The 22,549-nt window shown below is 44.9% G+C and overlaps 2 protein-coding genes and 1 pseudogene across 4 annotated transcripts; all 3 read left to right on the top strand.

Annotated features, from left to right (window-relative positions):
- The first annotated feature begins 238 nt into the window (after positions 1 to 238).
- Positions 239 to 8,940, top strand: LOC100281684 (uncharacterized). Of its 2 annotated transcripts, none has more exons than NM_001371787.1 (8): positions 239 to 1,432; positions 4,093 to 4,626; positions 5,379 to 5,465; positions 6,583 to 6,653; positions 7,006 to 7,082; positions 7,381 to 7,528; positions 7,940 to 8,101; positions 8,406 to 8,927. In NM_001371787.1, exons 1-8 carry the CDS (start codon positions 544 to 546, stop codon positions 8,727 to 8,729), a joined length of 2,292 nt encoding a protein of 763 aa, NP_001358716.1. In that variant the 5' UTR covers positions 239 to 543; the 3' UTR covers positions 8,730 to 8,927. The 2 variants fall into 2 exon arrangements, with proteins under 2 accessions (NP_001358716.1, XP_020394539.1); XM_020538950.3 differs by having other exon boundaries at positions 436 to 1,198; positions 8,406 to 8,940.
- Positions 8,941 to 10,714: 1,774 nt separating this feature from the next.
- On the top strand, positions 10,715 to 13,597 carry LOC103630161 (G-type lectin S-receptor-like serine/threonine-protein kinase At2g19130). The gene has a single exon (NM_001369509.1). It carries the CDS (start codon positions 10,767 to 10,769, stop codon positions 13,410 to 13,412), a length of 2,646 nt encoding a protein of 881 aa, NP_001356438.1. The 5' UTR covers positions 10,715 to 10,766; the 3' UTR covers positions 13,413 to 13,597.
- A 1,211-nt stretch (positions 13,598 to 14,808) lies between these two features.
- Positions 14,809 to 21,047, top strand: LOC109939403 (PWI domain pseudogene; annotated as a pseudogene). Its single transcript, NR_161396.1, has 9 exons — positions 14,809 to 15,039; positions 15,159 to 15,248; positions 15,325 to 15,504; positions 15,636 to 17,420; positions 17,506 to 19,427; positions 19,804 to 19,890; positions 20,025 to 20,149; positions 20,710 to 20,900; positions 20,978 to 21,047. The product of NR_161396.1 is annotated as a PWI domain pseudogene (transcript).
- The last annotated feature ends 1,502 nt before the right edge of the window (positions 21,048 to 22,549 follow it).

The following is a 22,549-nucleotide window of genomic DNA, read 5'->3' as shown; positions in this document are numbered from 1 at the left end:
TAGCACTATCGCAGCGCTAAGATAGTGAATCAGCGGCACGAGGTAAAAAAGAAACGACCAGTAATCAACCGATTACCGAACGGAACTTCACGGGTTGACGCCCCGTCCCGTTCCGTTGCCACAACATAGGACGGTGTGACGGACGATGGGAGAGTAGTCAGTAGTGAGATTCGCAGGTTGACGCTGGCCCGCGGGGTCCACGCGGAGCAAAAAAAAAAAACCCACGGTAGATGCTCTGCGTAATCCAGCAGCAGGCGTGCAGTGCAGGAGGGAAAGGCAGGCGTGCACTTTATCCGTCCCCACCGTCTCCTGCGCTCAAAACTCAAAAGCGATGGCCACTGGCCAGGCACGCACGCGAATTCTTCACGTCACAGACAGGTGAGCCCGAGGGTTTAGGGCCGCGGCAGGCCTCGTCCACCTGTCGGTGACCGTGACACCAACAGAGCGCTGTCCAGCCGAGGGGGAGGGCCCACCCCTCTCCCTCCACGCCTTCGGTTTCCCGTCTCACTTTCCGTTTACCCTGGGCAGGTGCCTACTGCTGGGATGTGTACTGCTGCTACTATCACAGTCACAGTGCTACTACTCTCCTCTTCCTGCAGCTTGCTGCTACCGCTTCGATTGCTTGCTACTACTCCTCCTAGGCGGCTAGGCGCCAGCACCGCGAAGCATCTCGCCTCGTCGTCACCTCCGGCCAATTCTTCTAACGCGCCAACTAACAACAACCCAGCTCCAAAGCCGGAGCGAGGGGGCGCGATGTCGTCGCCGACGGCCGCGCCAGCGCCGACCGCGCCACCGGCCCCGCCGGCCAATGCGACAACCCCGCCACCGGCGACCCCGTCCGCGTCGCCCCCGACGCCCACCCCTCCCAAGCCCACCCCGCCCCCGCCGGGCCCCTCCGCGCCGCCGCCGTCGTCCCCCTCCGTCCCTCCCCCGGCGACCCCTGCCGCGTCCCCGCCCTCGCCGTCTTCCACCCCGGCGACTCCCTCTGCGCCCTCGCCCTCCTCACCTTCCTCTCCGGCGACGCCCGCCACCCCGTCGCCGCCATCTGACACCCCGTCGCCGCCATCGGACACCCCTTCTCCACCATCGGACACCCCGTCGCCGCCATCGGACACCCCTTCTCCGCCATCGGACACCCCTTCTCCGCCGTCATCCGGTGGAGGGGGCAGGTCCCCGCCGTCGACGCCGTCGTCCGGAGGTGAGCGATCCACGCCGTCGTCCCACTCGCCGCCCAAGTCACACTCGCCCGGGGGCGAGGGCGGCGGCAGCTCCGGGCCGTCCACGTCGCTCGTCGTGGGCGTGGTCGTCGGCGGCATCGTGCTGCTGCTGCTCGCCAGCTTCATCTGCCTCTGCTGCCTCCGTAAGAAGCGCCGCCGCGCGCCGCCGCGGCCTCAGCACTACGGATACCCGCCGCCTCCGCCCCCGTACAAGGGTGAGTTAGATCTCTCCTACAGCTGCCGTGCCTGTCTGTCGCTGTCTAGATCCAGATCTAGCCTGTGGGTGCGTGACTAGGTACTAGTCACGTTGCTTTCGGTTTCAATTCTTGTCTTCCTGCCAATTTGGCTGGCGATGGATCTTAGGTCGCGGCATTAACATGGGTGTTAGGTATCAGGTCCCGTTGACATGTGGATAGTGGTTAAAAAGTGTTAATTTCAGCACTTTCGTGCCTGATTTTTTAGATGATTTCAGTCAACACTCTTGTACAACTAATTAGTACAAGTAAATTGTTTCTTTTATGATTTGTGATTTGTCTTTGTATGATAACCAATCAAAATTTTGTCCCGGTCTGACTATAGAAATAATTGTTAATTGTCTTTGTGCCAACACAGATCAGATTTGGTTTTGTATTCTCGGAACCCAAAATTACAAATTATACCTACATAAATTGTAATTAACTGATTCTGCAATTTTAGTATAAAATATATGCAATAATTAACCGTTGCCTGGAAAAAACTAAAATCTAGGAACATGAATTCGAGCAAATCCCTAATTTTAGTATATTATAGATGTTACTTTCAATTTCAAGGAATTTGGACCTATGGTGTTGTTTAGTTCACATATTTGTAATGTGATGGGTAATTGATAATGGTAAATCATGTTTGTTACGTAATTAGATACCACACTAGGAAGTGATACCGGCTTATTCAAACTTATTACCACCGGTATTCGAGTCTGAATCATTATCACTGCCATTTACGTTACATTCGTGAACCAAACGACACCTACATGTTTTGTACTCCCCCGTCTCAAAATAAAATTCGTTTTACCTTTTTTGTTGATTCATACAATAATTAATGTATTTGTTTTATATATGTGTCTATATTTTTTTCGAAAGTGCAGGAGAACTGCACATCATTTAATCAGAGAAGAAAAATGGACCAAGGTACAAAGCCCTAAGCAGGCTTAATCAAAACAAAAAACTCACACCACTCCCTAGACCCTGTGAAGGTTACGCGTGAGCTCTAAACCAAAGCTCTGAAGATGCTTGGCTCCAGCCGTAATCCAACACCCAATCTCATCGAGAAAGACGCATCTGATAGAGCTTAGCGAAGGGGTCTCCCCATTAAAGACAGCTTTGTTACGGTGGATCCATAAACACCAGGCCCCCAAAATGATGATGTTGTTTATGCCCTTTCTCTTGCTCTTATGAACCTTCTTACTTGTTTTTCACCACCAATCAGCAAAGGAGGTCTCATCTCCTGATGGAGAGAGATTACCTACATCCAACGCGAACAGAATGGAATGCCAGAACTGTCTTGCAAATACACAGGTACACAAAATATGTTGTATGGTTTCCTGCGATTGATCGCAGAAGAGGCAAGACACTGGGTGGTCCAGACCTCTCTTCTCCAATCTATCAGAAGTCCAACATTTATTCCGAATAGCCAACCACAAGAAATACTTGCACTTTGGGGGAGCCCAAGATTTCTAAAGCCTCTTCCAAGGTTCAAAGATAATAGTTCCCATAAAAAAAGCCCTGTAACAAGACCTAGAAGAAAATTGACCAGAGGAAGTATGCAGCCAGGTGTGAATATCCGCCTCCTGTGTTAACACAATATTTCTTACAGCATCCCAAATCAGCAAAAATTGTCGGATCCCTGTCCAGGAAAGAGGTGTCAAGATGTCACTGGTCCATTGATGTCCTCCAAGAGCCTGGGCCACTGTTCTAGTGGAGACAATAAGTTTATCAACCTTGGAAACGACATCATGAGCAAAATCATTGATGCAGCCGCCATCTATCCATCTATCAGTCCAAAATAAAGTTTTGTTTCCGTTGCCAACCGCAGTAATAACCGAAGCATGAAAGAACTTTCTGACCTGCAACGACACAGGCAGCTTAAGCCCATGCCAGGGCTTGTTTGAATATGTTTTCTCCAGCCACAGCCATTTAGCTTGTAGTGCCTAGCTCTGATAATACAAATTTGGGACCCTAAGCCCACCAAATAAAAGCGGCCTTGTAACGACATCCCAAGAGACTAAACAATTACCTCCATGGCTCCATTCACGTCCTTTCTGCCTCTCCATAAGAACCCTCTGCGAATCTTATCAATCGATTTGATCATCCACTTGGGAATACTCATGGCAATGAGAAGATAGATAGGGATGGCAGAGAGAACAAAACGTACCAACGTCGTCCTGCCAGCAAGATTAAGAAGCCATTTGAACATAGACATAAAAATCTAGAGGTAAAACGACTAATATTTTTGGGACGGGGGAGTACTCTATATTCATCATAATCCATTTGAACATAGACATAAAAATCTAGAGGTAAAACGACTAATATTTTTGGGACGGGGGAGTACTCATTAATCTTTAATCGCGATGGATAAGTCTTTTACTTTTGACAAGGTGTACTTTTCTTAAGTTAAAAAAATACATTACCTGGTACTCTTGATAGGTGTCATGCTTGCTGTCTGAATCAAATGCTGTATTGTATAAGGTTTTAGCTATTGTCTGTCTGTTTTGTTTGGAAGAGAAACTAAGTCGTTAACTTTTTTCATATAAATTATGTTTCAAGCATATGTTGCTTTCTGTAAGCGGTTTCAAAACGAAGACAAACCTTTCCTCACATGATGTTGTATCTTACTGTAGAGGATCCCTATGGTGGAACATACCAGAGTTGGCAGCAAAATGCGCCTCCTCCTCCACCCCCTGAACATGTGGTCACGACCCTGCCAGCATATGCCAATCCTCCTCCTCAGCCGCCGCCACCACCAACAGCAGCAGCGATGCTAAATAGTAGTGGTGGATCTGGTTCTAACTACTCTGGTGGCGAGATCCTACCTCCACCATCCCCTGGTGCTGCTCTCGGCTTCTCAAAGAGCACATTCACCTACGAAGAGTTGATGAGGGCGACTGATGGATTCTCTGATGCTAATCTCCTTGGACAAGGTGGTTTTGGGTATGTTCACAGAGGATTGCTGCCTAATGGCAAAGAGATTGCTGTAAAACAATTGAAACTTGGAAGCGGCCAAGGAGAGCGTGAGTTCCAGGCTGAGGTTGAGATTATCAGCCGAGTACATCACAAACATCTTGTGTCTTTGGTTGGCTATTGCATTTCTGGAGGCAAGAGGTTGCTTGTCTATGAGTTCGTCCCCAACAACACATTGGAATTCCACTTACATGGCATGTACCCCCATTTTTTTATCTTCATTATCTATGATTCTGCAATCCACATGTTTGATTTTTACTTAGTTTCTCTTTGAGACCGGTCGCCATGTTTGGTTAGCACATCTATAATGCATTACAATAGGAGGCAATAGCTGTTCACTATCCACTAGAACCTGAATAGCTTAGCTGTTCAACTGAGCTTTCTGATTCTTCCATTTTTTTTCCATTCAAGTATATGATATTCTTGTGTGCTATTCAATATTACAAATAACAAATTTGCATATGAGAATAATTAAGTAAATTTGGCCACCTAATCAGTAGGATTGTTTGGTTGGAGGAATTTTTGTAGCATGTGAAACTTGAGCTAATTAGAAGGCAACCACTACCTTCTCTTCAGCATGAAAAAATGGCTTAGCCATTTCTTAGAGTTAATATATAATGAGGCGCAGTTCTCCTGCGCTTTTCAAGAAAAAAATCTTAGAGTTAAGCTCTTAGCCACTTGCTGGTCTTATCATTTGAAAGAAGAAATGGTACTCAATTGCTGGTCCCTTTGGCAATTTTTTCTTTGCACTTTTCTTGTTAGAACTGGCAAGCCACAGCCAAGTACCTTGCTTGCACAAACAAAAATCCCTTCTATTGTAGGGCAATCCATGGATTTATTGCTTGTCCTGAAATTTGATAGAGGCGTTCATGATATCAGTTGCTTGTTAATTCCATTTGTTTCTTGTTCTCTTATGCATTGTTATGAATATTTGCACCTTCTGCAGGTAACGATCGACCAACAATGGAGTGGCCCACTAGATTAAAGATCGCTCTGGGTGCTGCCAAGGGTTTAGCTTATCTTCATGAAGACTGTGAGTGTACATACATTACGTTGATCAATATTTTATTACAATCATATTTCCTAGTAAACTAGTCGGTTGCCCGTGTGTTGCGACGACTTACAACAATACCCACGTAAACTATCCATCAAAAAAATTTCAAGATTTTTTATTGATTGTTTCCGCTCTCTGTATAATATTTTTTTGATTTGGCTAACTGATGTTATTGTTTACGCCATGCAATATGTCTTGGTAAAACACGACCAATGAAGTGAGCGATTAGATGAGAGCTAACAACGACTGACTGAACGAATAGAGATTATAAAATGACATAATTCCACCATGTAGAGACCAAATAAGAGAAAGTTTGTGAGCTCAAGTTTATAAAATAAGTCACATGAAGTCAAACTTATAAAAAAGATAGATCAAAATATGAAGTGATTGCTAAAGTCAGGCATCAATAAAAACTGGATGCGCTGCATATAAATTATGCTACTTCGTAGCAATTACTAACGTTTAAAACCAACAATTAACCTTTCATTTTACTGTTAGTGTGACAATCATTGTTGCTCCATGCAATTCAGCAACCTTAAACACCATAGAGTCCATTGCGTCAATATGGTCTCCGAAACGACCTAATGCTTGCAAGAGCCAAGAACGTCGTGCCGTGCTTGGGTTGTAGCCTCGGCCCGACACGATTATATTTTTTTTATTTTACGAAAAAACGTATATACATATATACAGTTTATATTTAATATTTAAAACATCTGAGCATGATGTTATATTGGTTAGACAGCTTCACAGTTCACCCAGTGTCTCCCGCCCTTCTTCCATCAGGGCATGGGTTCGAACCCCACCTCCTACACTGTTTTTTTAATATTTTACGCCGATTTAATCAAATGGGCCGACGGTCTAACGGGCTGTCAGACCAGCATGACGTGCCTAGGCCAGAGTTGTGGCCCGCGGGCGTCTGGCCCAATGCCGGGCCGCCGTTTGGCCATCTACAGGCATGCAACGGATTAATTTGAAATAGCTGTGAGGGGTTATTTGTAAAAAGATGACGCAGGACGACCGTTGAAACTGGTGCTTTAAGTATAGTATAGATATTGAAATAGACACGGGTCTTATATAACATCTTTCTTATGAGCAGGCCATCCAAAGATCATCCACCGCGACATTAAGGCATCTAACATTCTTCTTGACTTCAAATTTGAAGCTATGGTATGCTCTGAGTTTTTTCTTTTCTGTTCTAGAGTTAATAGCTGACTGCTTCTGTTAACTGAAAATGTATTTCTCACGCAATGCTTATATAAACCACTTGATTAAGTTATATTATGTTAGGACATTTTGGCAGTCCACTAATTATATCTGATTTGATGCTCTTATAAATGATCTCTGCTATCTAATCTATTTCGGTGGCCGTAAAGTTTTGCTTGCTTGAAATTTGATCACATTAGTTGAATTTTGTCTATAATCACATCAGATGAGAAATTATACAGCCTTCTTGCTTAAATGTACAGACCACTGTTTAATTTTTTGAACTTTATTTTATCTAACAATTGTCTCTCTACAGGTTGCTGACTTTGGACTTGCAAAGTTCACTACTGATAACAACACCCATGTGTCAACAAGAGTAATGGGCACCTTTGGGTATGTATAAATGCTACCTTATAATTCAAGTTCAAGGTTAGACATTATAGACAGACATGCTGCATACCTATTTGGCTGAAAATTTTAAGCATGTGGATGCCATTACCTAATACTAATGCAATTCAGACTAGATCGGAATCTGGTTAGTTTCCTTAATGATACAATACCCTATAGATTTTTGTAACCTTGTCATCTGCATCATATTCTCAGCTATCAGGAGAGTTATTCCAACATTCAACTTGTTATGCTAATGCTAGTAATAATTATGGCTTGCTAATACACATCTTCCTGGCTCTAGGTATTTGGCACCCGAGTATGCAGCATCTGGCAAGCTCACAGAAAAATCCGATGTATTTTCTTTCGGAGTCATGCTTCTTGAGCTTATTACTGGGCGGCGACCAATTGACACAACCCAAACATATATGGATGACAGCTTGGTTGACTGGGTAATTATTTTGAAACATCTTTTCTTGCTTTGATATTTTCATAATACTTCCTAAGCGCTCATCTTTACATTGATCTTTGCCAATGATTTGTCAATATTAAATTTAGGCACTGCTTGCTATAAGCACATATGTACTTCCATTTGCATGCTGTATAATACTAATACTAATTGCAAAATTATAGTTGTTTTTTCTACCCTTGTTAGTCAATAAGCATATTTATGGCCAATAGGTTGTATTCTTATTCTTGTAACCGTGTTAATTAATGTTATGGACTTGTAGTCTTGTATTACCTTGTGAATATATCTGTCCCTGTCTGCCATGTGAACGTGCTTAGCCTGGAAAGTCTGATCCTTTGTTGTTTTTCAGATTATTGTAAACTTCGTGTGAGTAACATCATTGTATCATCTGCAGGCAAGGCCATTACTGATGAGAGCGCTCGAGGATGGTGAATATGATGCTTTGGTGGATCCTCGGCTCGGAAAGGACTTCAATCCTAACGAGATGGCAAGAATGATAGCCTGTGCGGCTGCGTGCGTACGCCATTCCGCACGTCGTCGGCCACGAATGAGTCAGGTAGTTTTATACGCAGCTTTTGCAGTACCCCAACAAACATGCCTAAACTGCACGAACATCCCTTAGGGCACTATTAAGTGCTGTTTTACTGGATCTGTCGTATACAGCACATGATTTCTGTGCCACAAGAAGTATTGAGCTGACTAAATGGCGACCTGACTTCTGCGTTGGAACTTTGGTCACTTCAGTTCCAATGCCTGAGAACATGCCACGTTAGGATCCATAAAACTGCATTACACAGCTTGCTCAGTTTTTTCATGTACTCACTTGGTGGATTAATAGCTTCTCTCACCTGATTGTCCAGGTCGTTCGGGCTCTGGAAGGCGACGTGTCTTTGGAGGACCTTAATGAAGGTGTTCGACCTGGCCATAGCCGCTTCTTTGGGTCATATAGCAGCTCTGATTACGATTCCGGGCAGTACAACGAGGACATGCAGAAGTTCAGGAAGACGGCGTTCAATAACAACACCTACACCAGCAGCCAATACAGCGCGCCAACCAGTGAATACGGCCAGGTGCCGTCTGGATCAAGCAGCGAGGGCCGCCAGACGCAGGAGATGGAGGAGTCGGGTGCAGTGAAGAAAGGTGGCTACAGCGGCTACAGCTCCGGATACAGCGGAGCCTCGTGAGCGAATTCCCTCCCTCTCTGTTTTTGCTCTTTTTACTTCTGATGCTTTCTGTTGCTGCGTTTGTAAAGCTGACTTCCGCGTGATTGATGTATCTAAGTTTGACACAGTATAGTTGTATGTAGCTGCAATCGTTTATTCTTTCGTGAAAAAATTGTTCTTGGACAATGTTTGGCTGTGCAATTCAACGAGAGCTAAGCTAATTGACTGCTCATGTACTGTCCATGGCTCGCTCAGTTCATCGTTCTCATCCAAAGACAAAGAGCTTGCCAGATTTTTTTTTTTACCGGCTGCTCCATTCTAGTACATGTACGGGGGACAGTGGGTGTAAATCTGTAACTGCAAGTTTAAGCTTGAGCGTGTTTTATTCAGGGGTTCAACTGGAGCGAACCAACCCACTTTTGCTAATGTTTGGATTGGACTGTTGAGGAGAATGGGTCGAACTAGAGTGGAATGTTCCACTCAGATGCGGGTGTCCGGCCAAAACGAGTGGACCACCGACCACGCCAACCCACATCTCGGTCGCGTTGGCAGCGCTGCGAGCGCGACGGTGCGGGGCCTCGCGCGCGCAGGCGGCGCGGCGGTGCGGGGGAGGGAGAGCTGCGCGTGGCTGAGCGCCTGAGCGAGCAGAAGGGAGAAGAAGAGTCGCGAGTCTGTCAGACGGGCCCACGCGTCGGCTCTCTCCTTATACGTCATTTGCCTTAAATCAGGAAGCGTATCGGGCCTATCAGTGATTCACTATTAACCAAACATAAACAAAAAAGACACGAGATGGGTTTAACCTAACGTACAAAACACGGTCAAGCCTAATCCATCCCAGTGGTCCTGTGGCCAAAGACGCGATTTTCTGTGAGCTGGAACCAGTTTGTTGCGGCTGTCTGCAGCAGAGCCTATAAAATAGGCGATCTGCACTATAGATTACTTTGTTTGTAAAAGTAATGTTTGGAATATGAGATTGATAGAGATTAAGATAGAATAGCTACCGGAGACAACCTTGTTTAATGAACTAAACTTTAGTACGTGTTAACAACCAACGTTTGAATGTTAAATATAAATATTAAATATAGTCTAATTATAAAAATAATTATATAGATAAAGACTAAATAATAAAATAATTTTATAAGTCTAATTAACACATAATTAGCAAATGGTTACTATGTCATAGTACTAACAAATTATGGATTAATTAGATTTAATAGATCCGTCTTGTCGTTTAGTTTTTATCTATATAATTAGTTTGTGATTAAATTGTACTTAATATTCCTAATTGTTAGATTTATTGGTGATGTATTGTTGTTGGATGTCTTGTGGATGTTAATGTCATATAAAATATAATGGGGCAATCTTTTTCTTGTAGACGATAAGAACTTATTGTAGACGATAAGAACTTATTGTTGGAAATGAACTAATTTTCTCTCCAATCCCCTTCAATCCCGAAGGGGATTCAAGTTTCCAAACTAGACCCATAGAGATGAATATGGGATGTATAAATCCGGTGGGAATGGCTGAGCGGAAGCAGCCGTGACTCGTTTACTTGACCACAGTTGGCTACTTGGCTTGGTTCCGTGTGAACGCCGATGCATAAATTTATCGGCAGCGGAAGCGTCCTGGGAAGTTGAGCTGCCCTTCTTTGTTATTATATCTGAATAAAGCACTAAAGTACTCGTAGTAGTCTGCGGCAGCAGTCGACTTCGGTTAGCACATGGTTTTTATGGGCTCGTCGCAATAATACTTGGACAGAATTGCAGAATTTTATAGAGAGCACGTCGTCGTAGTCGTAGTGCAGTGTACCCACACACAAGTGGGAGGCCAACTTGGCACGTGCACTCGTTGTCCAAATCGTTGCAGATCACACAAAGGACCGGGTTTCACTCGCAGCATCGTTTGCCGCGACGTGCCGTGTCTTCCCTCGTCTTCTCTTGCATCTCCTTCCTTCCAGTTCCTATCCTATCCTATATAGGAGCACCCGGCCTCGATCTTCTTCCTTCTCCGAACAGCAGAGAGCAGACGTGCACCCGTCCGTCTGCACATTGTCACTCCATGCTTCAAATATCCATGAACCCCCTGCTCACCCTTCTCCTCCTCCTCATCACTTCTCTTCACGCTCCACCATGCTCCTCCGCCTCCACCACCACTGCAGCGACGGCGACTGACACCCTAGCGGCAGGCCAAGCGCTTGCCTCCGGCGACAGGCTCGTCTCGAGGAACGGCAAGTTCGCGCTCGGCTTCTTCCAGCCAACAACAGCCGTGGTCGCCGGCGGTAAGTCCGGCAACATCACCTCCTCCCCCAACTGGTACCTCGGCATATGGTTCAACACGATCCCAGTTCTCACTACGGTTTGGGTCGCTAACAGAGAGACGCCAATACCTGGGCCCAGCCTCAAGCACGCACGGCTCCAAATCTCAAGCGACGGCAAGAGCCTTGCCATCCTAATAAACCAGGCCAGCCCCGGAGGAACCATGCTCTGGTCCACTCCCAGTCCCAGTGCTGCCAACTGGTCGTCAGGAGCCAGCTCAAACACTGCCGTCCTCATGGACACTGGGAACCTTGCGCTCCTAGGAGCAGAAAGCCCGTCATCATCCAATAATAATGTAACAACCCTGCTGTGGCAGAGCTTCGACTACCCCACTGACGTCGTGCTCCCCGGCGCCAAGTTTGGCCGGAACAAGGTCACCGGTTTCAGCCGCCAGGGCGTCACAAGGAAGAGCCTGATCGATCCAGGCCTCGGCTCGTACTCCGTCGAGATCGACGCCAGCGGGGTGGTCCTGAAGCGCCGCAGCCCGTCGTCGGTGGTGTACTGGCGTTGGTCGTCCTCGTCCACGTCGACGCTCAAGCTCATCCCCATACTCAAGTCCATACTCGACCTGGATCCACGGACCAGAGGCTTGATAGACCCCACGTACGTAGACGACAGCCAGGAGGAGTACTACATGTACACGTCGCTGAACGAGTCGTCGTCTCGTCTGACCTTCGTCTCGCTGGACATCTCCGGCCAGATCAAGATGAACGTCTGGTCGCACGCTCTCCAGTCCTGGCAAGCCATATACAGCCAGCCGGCCGATCCCTGCACCCCGTACGCCACCTGCGGGGCCTTCACCACCTGCAACGGCGGCACTACTTCTTCTTCTTCTTCGTTCTGCGACTGCATGCCGGGCTTCTCTCGGAAGTCGCCGCAGGACTGGGAGCTCGATGACCGAGCGGGAGGCTGCGTCAGGAACACTCCGTTGCATTATTGCACCACCACCAGCGAGAAGAACGCGACGACGACGGGTTCGACAGACATCTTCCTCCCCATTCCTCGTGTCACGTTGCCCTACAACCACCTCCAGAGCGTGGATGGCGCCGCCGCCGCCTCTCAGAGCGATTGCGAGGAGGCCTGTCGCGCCTCCTGCTCCTGCACTGCGTACTCCTATAACAGTAGCAGGTGCTCTGTGTGGCATGGGGAACTGTTCAGTGTAAACCGGAACGACGGCATTGACAACAACTCTGAACAGGTTCTTTATCTCCGCCTCGCGTCCGACGATTCGCCGCCAGGTTCGGCAGGGAACAGAAGAAGGAAACCGAGTGCCGGAGTTGTCGCTGCAGCAAGCATTGTTGGTGGTGGGTTACTGCTGGTGCTCATCTTGCTGTTAACGATTTGGCGAAAAAGATCCTGGCGGTGTGGTACACCATTGTATGGCAGCCAAGGCGGCGGCGGTGGAGTGGTAGCCTTTAGGTACACTGATCTAAGCCACGCGACTAAAAACTTCTCAGAGAAGCTTGGAGCAGGCGGTTTCGGCTGCGTGTTCAAGGGAGTGCTGACCGGTGGCTCGACAGCTATAGCAGTGAAGAGGCTCGACGGCGCCGCCCGCCAGGGGGAGAAGCAGTTCAGGGCTGAGGTGAGCTCGCTCGGACTGATCCAGCACATAAACCTAGTCAAACTGATCGGTTTCTGCTGCAAAGGTCACAAGATCAGGCTGCTCGTGTACGAACACATGTCGAATGGGTCCCTTGATTCTCACCTGTTTCAGAGCGATGGTGCTGCTGCTGCTGCCGCCCTTGGCTGGAACACCAGGTACCAGATAGCCATAGGAGTCGCTAGAGGGCTGTCCTACCTGCATCAGAGCTGCCGGGAATGCATCATACACTGCGACATTAAGCCGGAAAACATACTTCTCGACGCGTCATTTGCTCCTAAAATCGCCGACTTCGGGATGGCGGCGTTCGTCGGGAGGGATTTCAGCAGGGTCTTGACTACGTTCAGAGGAACTGCAGGGTATCTTGCCCCGGAGTGGCTTGGTGGTGTCGCTATTACGTCAAAGGTTGATGTCTATAGCTTCGGTTTGGTGCTGCTGGAGATCGTATCGGGTAGGAGAAATTCGCCTGAGGCGTATAGCAGCGACGACAACTACCACATCGAATACTTCCCTGTGCGAGCTATCGGCAAGCTTCACGGGGGAGACGTGAGGAGTTTGGTGGATCCGCAGCTACACGGCGACTTCGATCTGGAGGAGGTTGAGAGGGTTTGCAAGGTTGCGTGCTGGTGCATCCAGGATAACGAGCTTCATCGCCCGACGATGGGTGAAGTGGTCCGTGTTCTTGAGGGCCAGCAGGAGATCGATATGCCACCGATGCCAAGGCTGCTTGCAGCAATCACACAAGGCACTGGAACTGTCACGGAAGGCTCTAGTGCGTCTTCGATGTAATAATTCATAATTAATTAATACCTGTAGTTGAGGGTTGAGGCTAGCTACTAATAATATCTGTTTCAGGAAATTTTAGTGCTCAAATTTGGAGCAGAAGTAATACAGGAAGGCATGCCTGTAATTTCTGAATTGTATGGACGCCAGTGGTCCCCTTTTGTCTCGTTTTGCATGATTTAATCGTTTAACGTGTGTTTGGTTGGACGGATAAAGAGGGGTAGAAGGTGGCGGTCACATTTTTTCTCTATTACTATTAAGAACCTAAGGGTTAGACTGTCTCCCTGGTTCTGCCTCCCATCAATCTGTACCGTCCGTACCATCCAATGGCCCGCGTTCGTCCCCTGCCCCGGCAACCCAGCTTAACCCTAGCTCGCTCCCTCCGTAGTCGCCTCTTCCTGCTTCGCTCCTCTCGCGTAGCAACCGCTCCCTCCACTCCCGAGATCGTGGCCCGACGCCGTGCCGCTCCCGAGACCGCGCCACAAAGCCGCGGAACGTCCTCACCGATGCACCGACGCGCCCCCGAGCCCGCTTCCCGACGCCACCCTCACACAACCTGCCCCCTGTCACCCTCTGGACGGGACGACACAGGTCTGGAGAAGGGTCCAGAAACCGGCGCGAGTCCACCGCGAATCCACACGATCGATGTCGTCCTCCCGCTCGTTTCGCCGTCGACCTTTCTCCAGTGGTTGAGTGCGACAGGGTTGGTGGCTAGGTCGTGCGATGGCGAAATCGAGTCCAGAGTAGCAGAGCAAGGCTGGTCCAAGCGGGCTGCCGGTGCTGTGACCTGCGTGCGTGGTCGTACGCCTGGCCGTTGTGCCGCTAGCTGCGGCGGGCGGGTGGCTGGCGGCGTCGCATGGCGGACCCGACGCCCATACAACCTCCAGGGATTGCTTCCTCCCCATGGCGTGGATCTAGATGGTCTTCACGGCAGAGGAGGAAAAGGTGCCACAGCAGCTTCCGAAGACATCGTCGACGTCCCTTACCACCTCGATTGGCGATGGCATCGACAGCCCCCAGCCACTGTCCGCGCTAACGGCGGCGTGGACCTCACTGTCTTCAAGCAGTTCGAGCGGATGGTGTGTTGGCTTCTGCATGCTTCGTGTCTTCGAATACGTTGCTAAGCTCAGCATTGGTTGGTGATGGTTTTGGTTTGCCCTCTTAAAGAATCCTATAATTATTTGCTTCCCTGGTTTTGGTTTGTAGGAGAGGAAGGCGAAGATACGCAATGGGGCTATAGAGGATGGTCCACCGTAGATGGAGGCAGATATATTTGCTTCCTTGGTTTTGATTCGCAATAGGCGCCTCGTTGTTTCCTCGGAATTTTTGCTTCTGTTGCCTTTGCTCCGTCAAATCCGAGGTTCTTGATCAATCCCAGTGCTCTGGTTTCGTTGTTTTTCAGGTCCAAGGAAGCTACGATGGCGAACCTGTCTAACGACTTTGTGTAAAATTCAGTTTTTTCATACGATGGTTATTGCACATATATATACTATACTAAAATTGCAGATTCAATTTGTTCCCTGACTCGGGACAGCCCGACGACGTTGTCCTCAGCGTTGCCACCTCCATCTGGCTGCCCCGTCTCGGCGACCATGTCTTCGCCTTTGGCCGCGACAAGAAAGTGTGCTTCTAGGTACACGCTGCCGCTCGTCCGAACCATGGAGTCTGGACGGTCACCACCCGCGGCCACATCACGCTCGTCATTTAACGCTCATGCTTTTAATGGTTGCTTTGTCATTGCTGTGGCCGCAGTGGGAGGTTCTGTCACACGACAATCAAGTTCAAGAAGTGTCGCGCATTCCCAATGGCTCCAACCCCGGCAACTGCATCTCCCTGCTAAGGGTGAGAAACCCATCAATCATTTCTTGCTCCTCCGTCATCCATTAAACACATTGTGATGTTGAGTTAATCCCTCTAGACATGTCTATCGTTGGCGATCTTGACAATGGCGATGATGAATTGATGGTGGCGTGCAACGTCACAGGGCCTGAACATGAACCAGAATAGCATGTTGATCCTTCAGGAGAGCTGACAAACTTCTACTACACAAGGCTTCTGAAGTTCACATCAATAATGTTCTAAAAATGGTCTGCAGAAGGTACTTGATACTGGAATTAGTATTAAAGTATGATCACAACAGATAGCAACATGAAAATTCTGCATTACACGTACTGCACCTATTGGTTTCGAAGCTAACGTTTTCCCAATTTATGACTTCTCATAGTGCAGGTCCATCTCTGCATATGGCATTGGTTTTCTACTATTATCTAGGACTGCATTGCTATTGCTTTAGTGGACAAATTGAAGCTAAAGTAAGTGTTTTCTTGTTGCTGTTACTAGAGTGATATGTAGCTCCTTTTGCTTCACTCTTTCTCCATGAACTGTAAATTTCATATAAACAAAGTTGAATTTGGCTATAAAATTGGTTACTGTTAGCTTATAGTTATTTCAAGAGTGTTGTGTGACAGCACTGGGAGTTTAAAAGCTCAAATTTTATACTGGTTGCTTTGCTCCTAGCTTTTCAAGAGTGTCATTTTTTGAAGCAGCTGTGGAGATATTATATGAGAACAGTCTGCAGTTCTTGAAATTTACTTGGGATGTTTTTTGTTTCATATGACAAACATATATACATGCATCCATGTGTGCGTGTACTACATGTAAGCAAAATTTAGTTTACTTAGGTGCAAAATCATTTGGTTTTCAACTGAACAAGTGGCCTTATAGTGTTTTGAAGGTTGAGGTACTGACAGAACATAATAATAACCATAATCTCGAAGGAAGTTTACCTTGCAGGATTGATCATGATGTACAACAGCACAATGAGGAGTCAGACTACATGGGTAAGTAGCATTATGCAATTTCCACATTATTGTGAGGCGAATGGTGCGTTTTTCGATGGTTTTCATTATTTGCTTGTCTTATATTACAAGCAGCATGGATGTTCTTTCATCCCATCGTATTGTGGCACTACAGAATTATTGATGATCAACATGCGGGTCCAGTAGTTTAATTCTAGATAACACACATTTATGCGGCAAAAGAAGCTATTGTAGTTTTGCTTTGTTTCTTTTTTGCAAGGATAGCTAAATTACTTGAACATGTGTATAGTTCACATCTCATGTCTTGTTTTTCTTGTATGGTAGAAACATGGAGTTCTATTCTCCATGTTTTCCTTTTTCCCACATATATTCATTAAATCTATACTAATATAAAGGGAGACTTTCTCCACTCCATTCGTGTGTTACCCCTCTCCACTCCCTACTTAAACGGTAAAAATAAATTAAAATTATGCACAAGTGGAGATTTGAACATCGATCGTTGGCTCCAAATAGATTCACACCCACCTATCCAGCAGAACATACATATTTTTTTTATGTTTTATAATATATACTCAAACATAATATAAGATTTGAAAAATAGGGAAAATAAGTTGTAGCAATGCATGGGCACTTAACTTGTGGATGCAGACATGTTCACACAGAGTGTTTTTGCCATTCTATCATATAATGTTTTGGTCATTTTGACATGAGGTGTTTCGGCCATTCGGTCACAGGCAACAACTATATTGTGTTTTGGCTTCTCCGAGATAAGTATTCCCTGTACATATTCTCTTCCATAGACCAATACTTTATCAACCTCCACTAGCTTGGCCTCTACACCAGTTGCCAAGAGTAAGCTAGATGAATCTTGTGACAAATTGTTTTGCTGAGGGTACTTGAAACATCGTGGTCTGTTACACACTTAGACACTTCAAGGTTACAAGGCATTTTACTTCTTGGTTTATAAAACATACCATGCCCATCCTTGAGTCCACTCTCGCATGTACCAATGTAACATGCTCCTGATGCATATTTACAAAAAAAACATACAAGTCCTGTGCGTTGCTATAGTTTTTATATATCATATAAGAGAAAATATAAACTGTGGGTCTCCAGCTTCACACAATTTTGTAGGACTTTGCACTTCATGTACAGGAAGATCCTACCAAATTTGACAGTGATGCTAAGAACTTAGGTTATATTTTTTTTAAACTCCATTCTTGTGTTAGTATGGCCTCATTTTGTTGATTAGTCTACGTATCATTTCAATTCCTTACCAGGAAGGACCGAGTTTCCAGCAGATGAAGATGCTCAGTGTTGGTGAATGTGTAAAGGTACCCATACAATTGCAGTTTCATATTTTTTGATGCTCTATATATCATGAATAATTGATTATTGTTTCTCACTAAATGTATTGTTTGGGATGCCTCTTCAACATGCTCTACAAGAGCTGCCATCATCCTATGCTCCTGGTTCTTGTTGTACAACATTATTGAAAGCATTTCGCAAGTATTATAAGTTTATAATTAATTTAAGTCAGTTATACTTGACTATTTATATGTTTTGTGATGTGATACGAGTATCATATGCCTTAAATCTCCTTATGGATGGTGTGTTGTGGCTGCTGATTGTAAGTCATTTTAAGCCCCACCTCCCATCTTGCTTCTAATTTTTTTGCCTAATTCAGCAAAGTATTGCAACACAAACTAATTGCACTGCAATTTAGCATTTTGTATTTACATATGCAAACACGTCTTTGCTGTCCCTTGCTGCAATTGAGCATCATATTCATGCTCTCACTACTTTATCAGCCACCAAAAAAGCTAAATAGAAAAGCAAGTTGTCAGCAGACATGCTAACAGCGCGATGGTTGAGCACCTAGGTGCGGCACTCCGCACCTGGGCTCGAGCCCTGGCGCTGTGTGGGTCGTGTGCCCACCTCTCTGGTTTGTAACAGAACAGATGGTTCCGTGACCGCCAAAGAAGCAAGCACATGTGAGGTTCCTGCCTGCTTTCTAGAGTTCAGTGGGCCCCTACTTTAAGGTGAAGTCAAGGCGATGTCCCTCCCCTTGATTGAGTCTAGATTCTAGAAAACAAGTTGTGTTCTTAATGAGTAATGACCTCACCAACATGAATTACATGCAGCCACCTGATTGCAACCTGGCCCTATTTGTGTTAAACTAATCAAATTGTTAGTTCTATGGCAACTCTTAATGAAAACATGATTATCGAGATGCATATGCTAGATGGATACCTATGGCTGTGTGATTTACCACCTGATGAGTTCATTTAGGAAAATAGTGAGTCAATAAAAAATATTGGGTTTGTAGTCTCGATTTTTCTTTGTCCAAAGTACTCCATTTTTAATCAGCTAATGAAACCGTCTAATTAGGAGATCTCAGTTTTTTCTATATATGATGCTGAAAGCTGAAATGGAACTTTTACTAGAAATATTCTATATAATGGAAGATTACTTCTGGAAAGCATGATTCTAATATTTGAATTTCAATGTGACTGATTGAATGTATCCTTATGATCAAAATAATGATAACTGTGCCATTTATGATTTATCTTGGTGCATGAGACTTTCTTGACACCTGTTTTCCTACCATAATTTTTGCTACCTTATGGTTGTCATTCTCATACTGATGTTTTAGGTTTCTAAGCTTTGTCTTGTTTGTTTGTTCCACAACCAATGACTAACTGAACTTTGCAAAAGTATGGCTGTCAGTTTATTCTATTATGTATCTTCTTTTTTGAAAAAATTAGAGATCTCAGATGGCAACAGAGATATGCTCGTTTTTGTGGCAACAGAGATTCTATTATTTAGGTGATCCAGATCCTTTTCTATCTGTATATTAACCTCCGCGTGATGAATATCTATTTCCTTGGAACTCCCATTTGTGTGTTTTGTCTGTTGTCTGTTAGGCTTATAACTGACTATATGTAACAATCCCCACCAAGATTTTTTTGGCCACTCCTTTGGATAGACTTTTTTAGGAATCCATAGCATTTTTTAGAACAGTAAACTATCAAATTGGTATTAAATAAATATTCAGATCCAGCTGACAGGGTTCATGGAAAAGAACACAGTGAAGTTCATGAAGGAGCTCTGGAGCCTTCTCCTCAGTGCGCAGCAGAATGCCAGTGGTGTGCCTCAACAGTTTCTGGATGAAAAGGAGGCTGAGATACATCAGAAAAAGGTTTGTTTCAATAAAAAAAATGCTACATTACAATCACCATATGGCTGGTCCAACATTGGATGGTATTTTCAACTAATTCAGATATTATAATGGGAGTTTATGGCCTTTTGTTTTTTTGTGCATTGTGTGACCAATAATGACAGTTCATTCATATGAAAATATGTATGTCTATGGACCTTTTTTGCATGAAATATCTGGAGGTGTATAGCATATTTTTCTTCATCCTTTACATGTAATTGTTAGTACAACCAGTTAGCTCGTATTTAGTGTTTTTTCGTTCTTTGTTGTTTGGTGAAACCAGAACATTTTTCAGACATCATCAAACTGTAGGTTATATTTAGCTTTAAGAAATTTGAAGGCCTTCTACTTAACACAGACATAGGATGACAGGATTGCGCAGGAGATCCAAAAGAAGCCAGAAAAGGAGGGAATGGACTCAGAACTGGAAAAGAACAAAACGATGGTGAGCTATTCATTTCAGCTGTTTTTTTGTACAATCGGTATTAGGGTTATGTTGTGACACTTTGTTTCTGATGACATTCAGATAGCTTCTCCGATTATTTGGGTTCATATCGTTATTTACATAAACTACTGTAGGATGGGGATGTTGGTAACTCAAGATCCTATGGTGATCCAGTTGCCTCTGCTTTAAACAGTACAAATTTCAATATCGAGGAAGAAAAGGACAATGATTTCAAGCGCACCTCAAGACCAAAAAATAGGTTCGTTATCACTTTCTTGCATAATCTTGTAGGGTTTTACTACAACTTAGATGCATGCTTTGCATTAGATGTTCTTACTAGGTGCCCATATTTAGGTGATCCAGATCCTTTTCTATCTGTATATTAACCTCCGCGTGATGAATATCTATTTCCTTGGAACTCCCATTTGTGTGTTTTGTCTGTTGTCTGTTAGGCTTATAACTGGTTATATGTAACAATCCCCACCAATATTTTTTTGGCCACTCCTTTGGATAGACTTTTTAGGAATCCATAGCATTTTTTAAAACAGTAAACTATCAAATTGGTATTAAATAAACATACTTGATAAGAATTCCTAGATCTCGAATATTTCTGAAGTGTCATGACATTCAGGATTAAAAATGGGCAGTATCTCAACAATGTCTTCTTAAGTAGCTTGATTACTAGGTAGTAGTCACCAAAGTTTTTCTTATCTCTGTGAACCAAAAGTCCACACACTAGATGACCAATCTTGAAGACCTTTGAAAATTCTGCACCTTGAATTAGTGTGTAATTACTGACGCTGGGCCCTGATTTCACAGGTTGTAAGGATGCCACAAAAATGATGCTTGTTGTTAAGGAGATATTCACATGCCAAATTCAGGTTGTAAGGATGCCACAAAAATGAAGACCTTTGTTGTAGTGACATAAGGAGTTTCGAAACTGCAAGGAATTTTAAATTTGAATATTTTTCAGTGAGATGTTAAGGTAGATAAAGTTGTTGAGTTAGATGGTAAGTCTGCCATCTATATTTTGTCCCCTATCAGTGAGATACAAATATGAAAAGCCATGCTGATTTTATGGTTGCAGAAACAAAAAAAGAGGCACTGATCGTTAAGACGACAATACATGATATCATGAACCAAATGATTCGGGTAATTTAGCTTCAATGTTAGAAATCAGGCCACCTTGAGTACATGTTCTGTATTTTCTTATCTGGCTGCTGGAACTCTTGCTATGTAGGAACTTCCAATAACCAATCCAATATACCTCATGCTAGGCACATCATTTGGTTCCTCAGCTAAAGGAACTGGGCTTAAAGCTCTTGAATTTGCCCTCTCCATCTGTGACAGTTTTGATATGTATGGCTTCACCGTAGACCCAGGTTACAAGGAATGGTTAGTGCATGTCGATATCCACGTAGTGACAATAAAGAATTCTGGTCTACAGTTCTGTGCTTACAGCTGAAGTTATCTTTCAGGACAAGGTACTTCTCAGAGGTAAGAAAGGGACACACTCCACTACATGGTAGAGCATATTATCAGATGATGGAATGTCTTGGTGTGAGTTCCTTTCTTGCTCTAATGTTAGCTAACAGAACTGTTTGCACCCATGATGCTATGCTATTTTGTTTGTTACCCATGGCAATGTGGTGTATTGATGTGAAAAGAAAATCATGTGCAGCTGGTGAAAATCCATTCACCGATGCGAGGAGATCCTGGCAGGACAGTGAGGTGGCTGCCTACCAAGGCTACCATCGAGGCTGCTAGAGTTGCTTCCGAGAAGTTGTTGAAGTAAGTTTTGGGGCCTTCCTTCCTTTCTCAAGCTATTTCGTCTGCTCGTAAGGATAGTTGTAGTTGTTTCTTGAGTGTTTGTATCTGCTTGAATCTCGGTGTTGTGTAAGCAAAACTGATGGTAACTGCATCGAAAACTCAAACTTGGAATTGTCGTTGCAGGAGACCTGGTGCTGGAAGTGATGATCCTCTGGGGACTTGCACCATGATAAAGAAGCGCAGGAAAGGGAAGGCGCCAAACAGATCTGGTCTATGAGATGCTGCCATGAAGCACCTCGAGGACATGAAAGATGCCACCAGGTATCCCTTGGAGCGGAATGCAGGGGGTGGTTACCTCTGCATGATCAATGATAGATACGACCGCGACTGATTATGGCATCAGTGCCCCCTCCCCCCTCCCCTCCACTTGAGTCGAAGAAAGGAATGCTTGTGATAAACTTGCAGTTTGAGGGAACGAAAAGGTCGATTCTTTGATTTATGCAGCTGGTGTACAACTTTTGAGTGTAGTGAAAGTTAGGTGTAATGTTTTGAGTGTAGAGAAAGCTATATGTTGTGGATGGATACGAATGGTCAAATTGTAGCACTTTTGGTGCTTATAATACTAATAGGTGAGCGCCTGTACGTTGCAACGAAGACATATAATACACACATTTTATATATAAGTCACTGTGATATTATATGTCCCCGTTGCAACGCACGGGCACTTACCTAGTTATGATATGAAGAATGTAAGGGGGTAGGCTGCCACCCCGTTCTGCCTCTCCCTCGTTCTGCCCTCCCCGTCCGTTATTGTCGCAGCAAAAAAAATTGCTACCAGACTCAGGAATTGAACCTTGGATGCCTTGAGCAGAACATCTAAGCTCCCACC

This window comes from Zea mays, chromosome 6 (assembly GCF_902167145.1).
Source record: "Zea mays cultivar B73 chromosome 6, Zm-B73-REFERENCE-NAM-5.0, whole genome shotgun sequence".
Taxonomy (NCBI): Eukaryota; Viridiplantae; Streptophyta; class Magnoliopsida; order Poales; family Poaceae; genus Zea; species Zea mays.
Note: the sequence above shows the minus strand (reverse complement) of the source record. Positions and strands in the feature narration are given on the sequence as shown.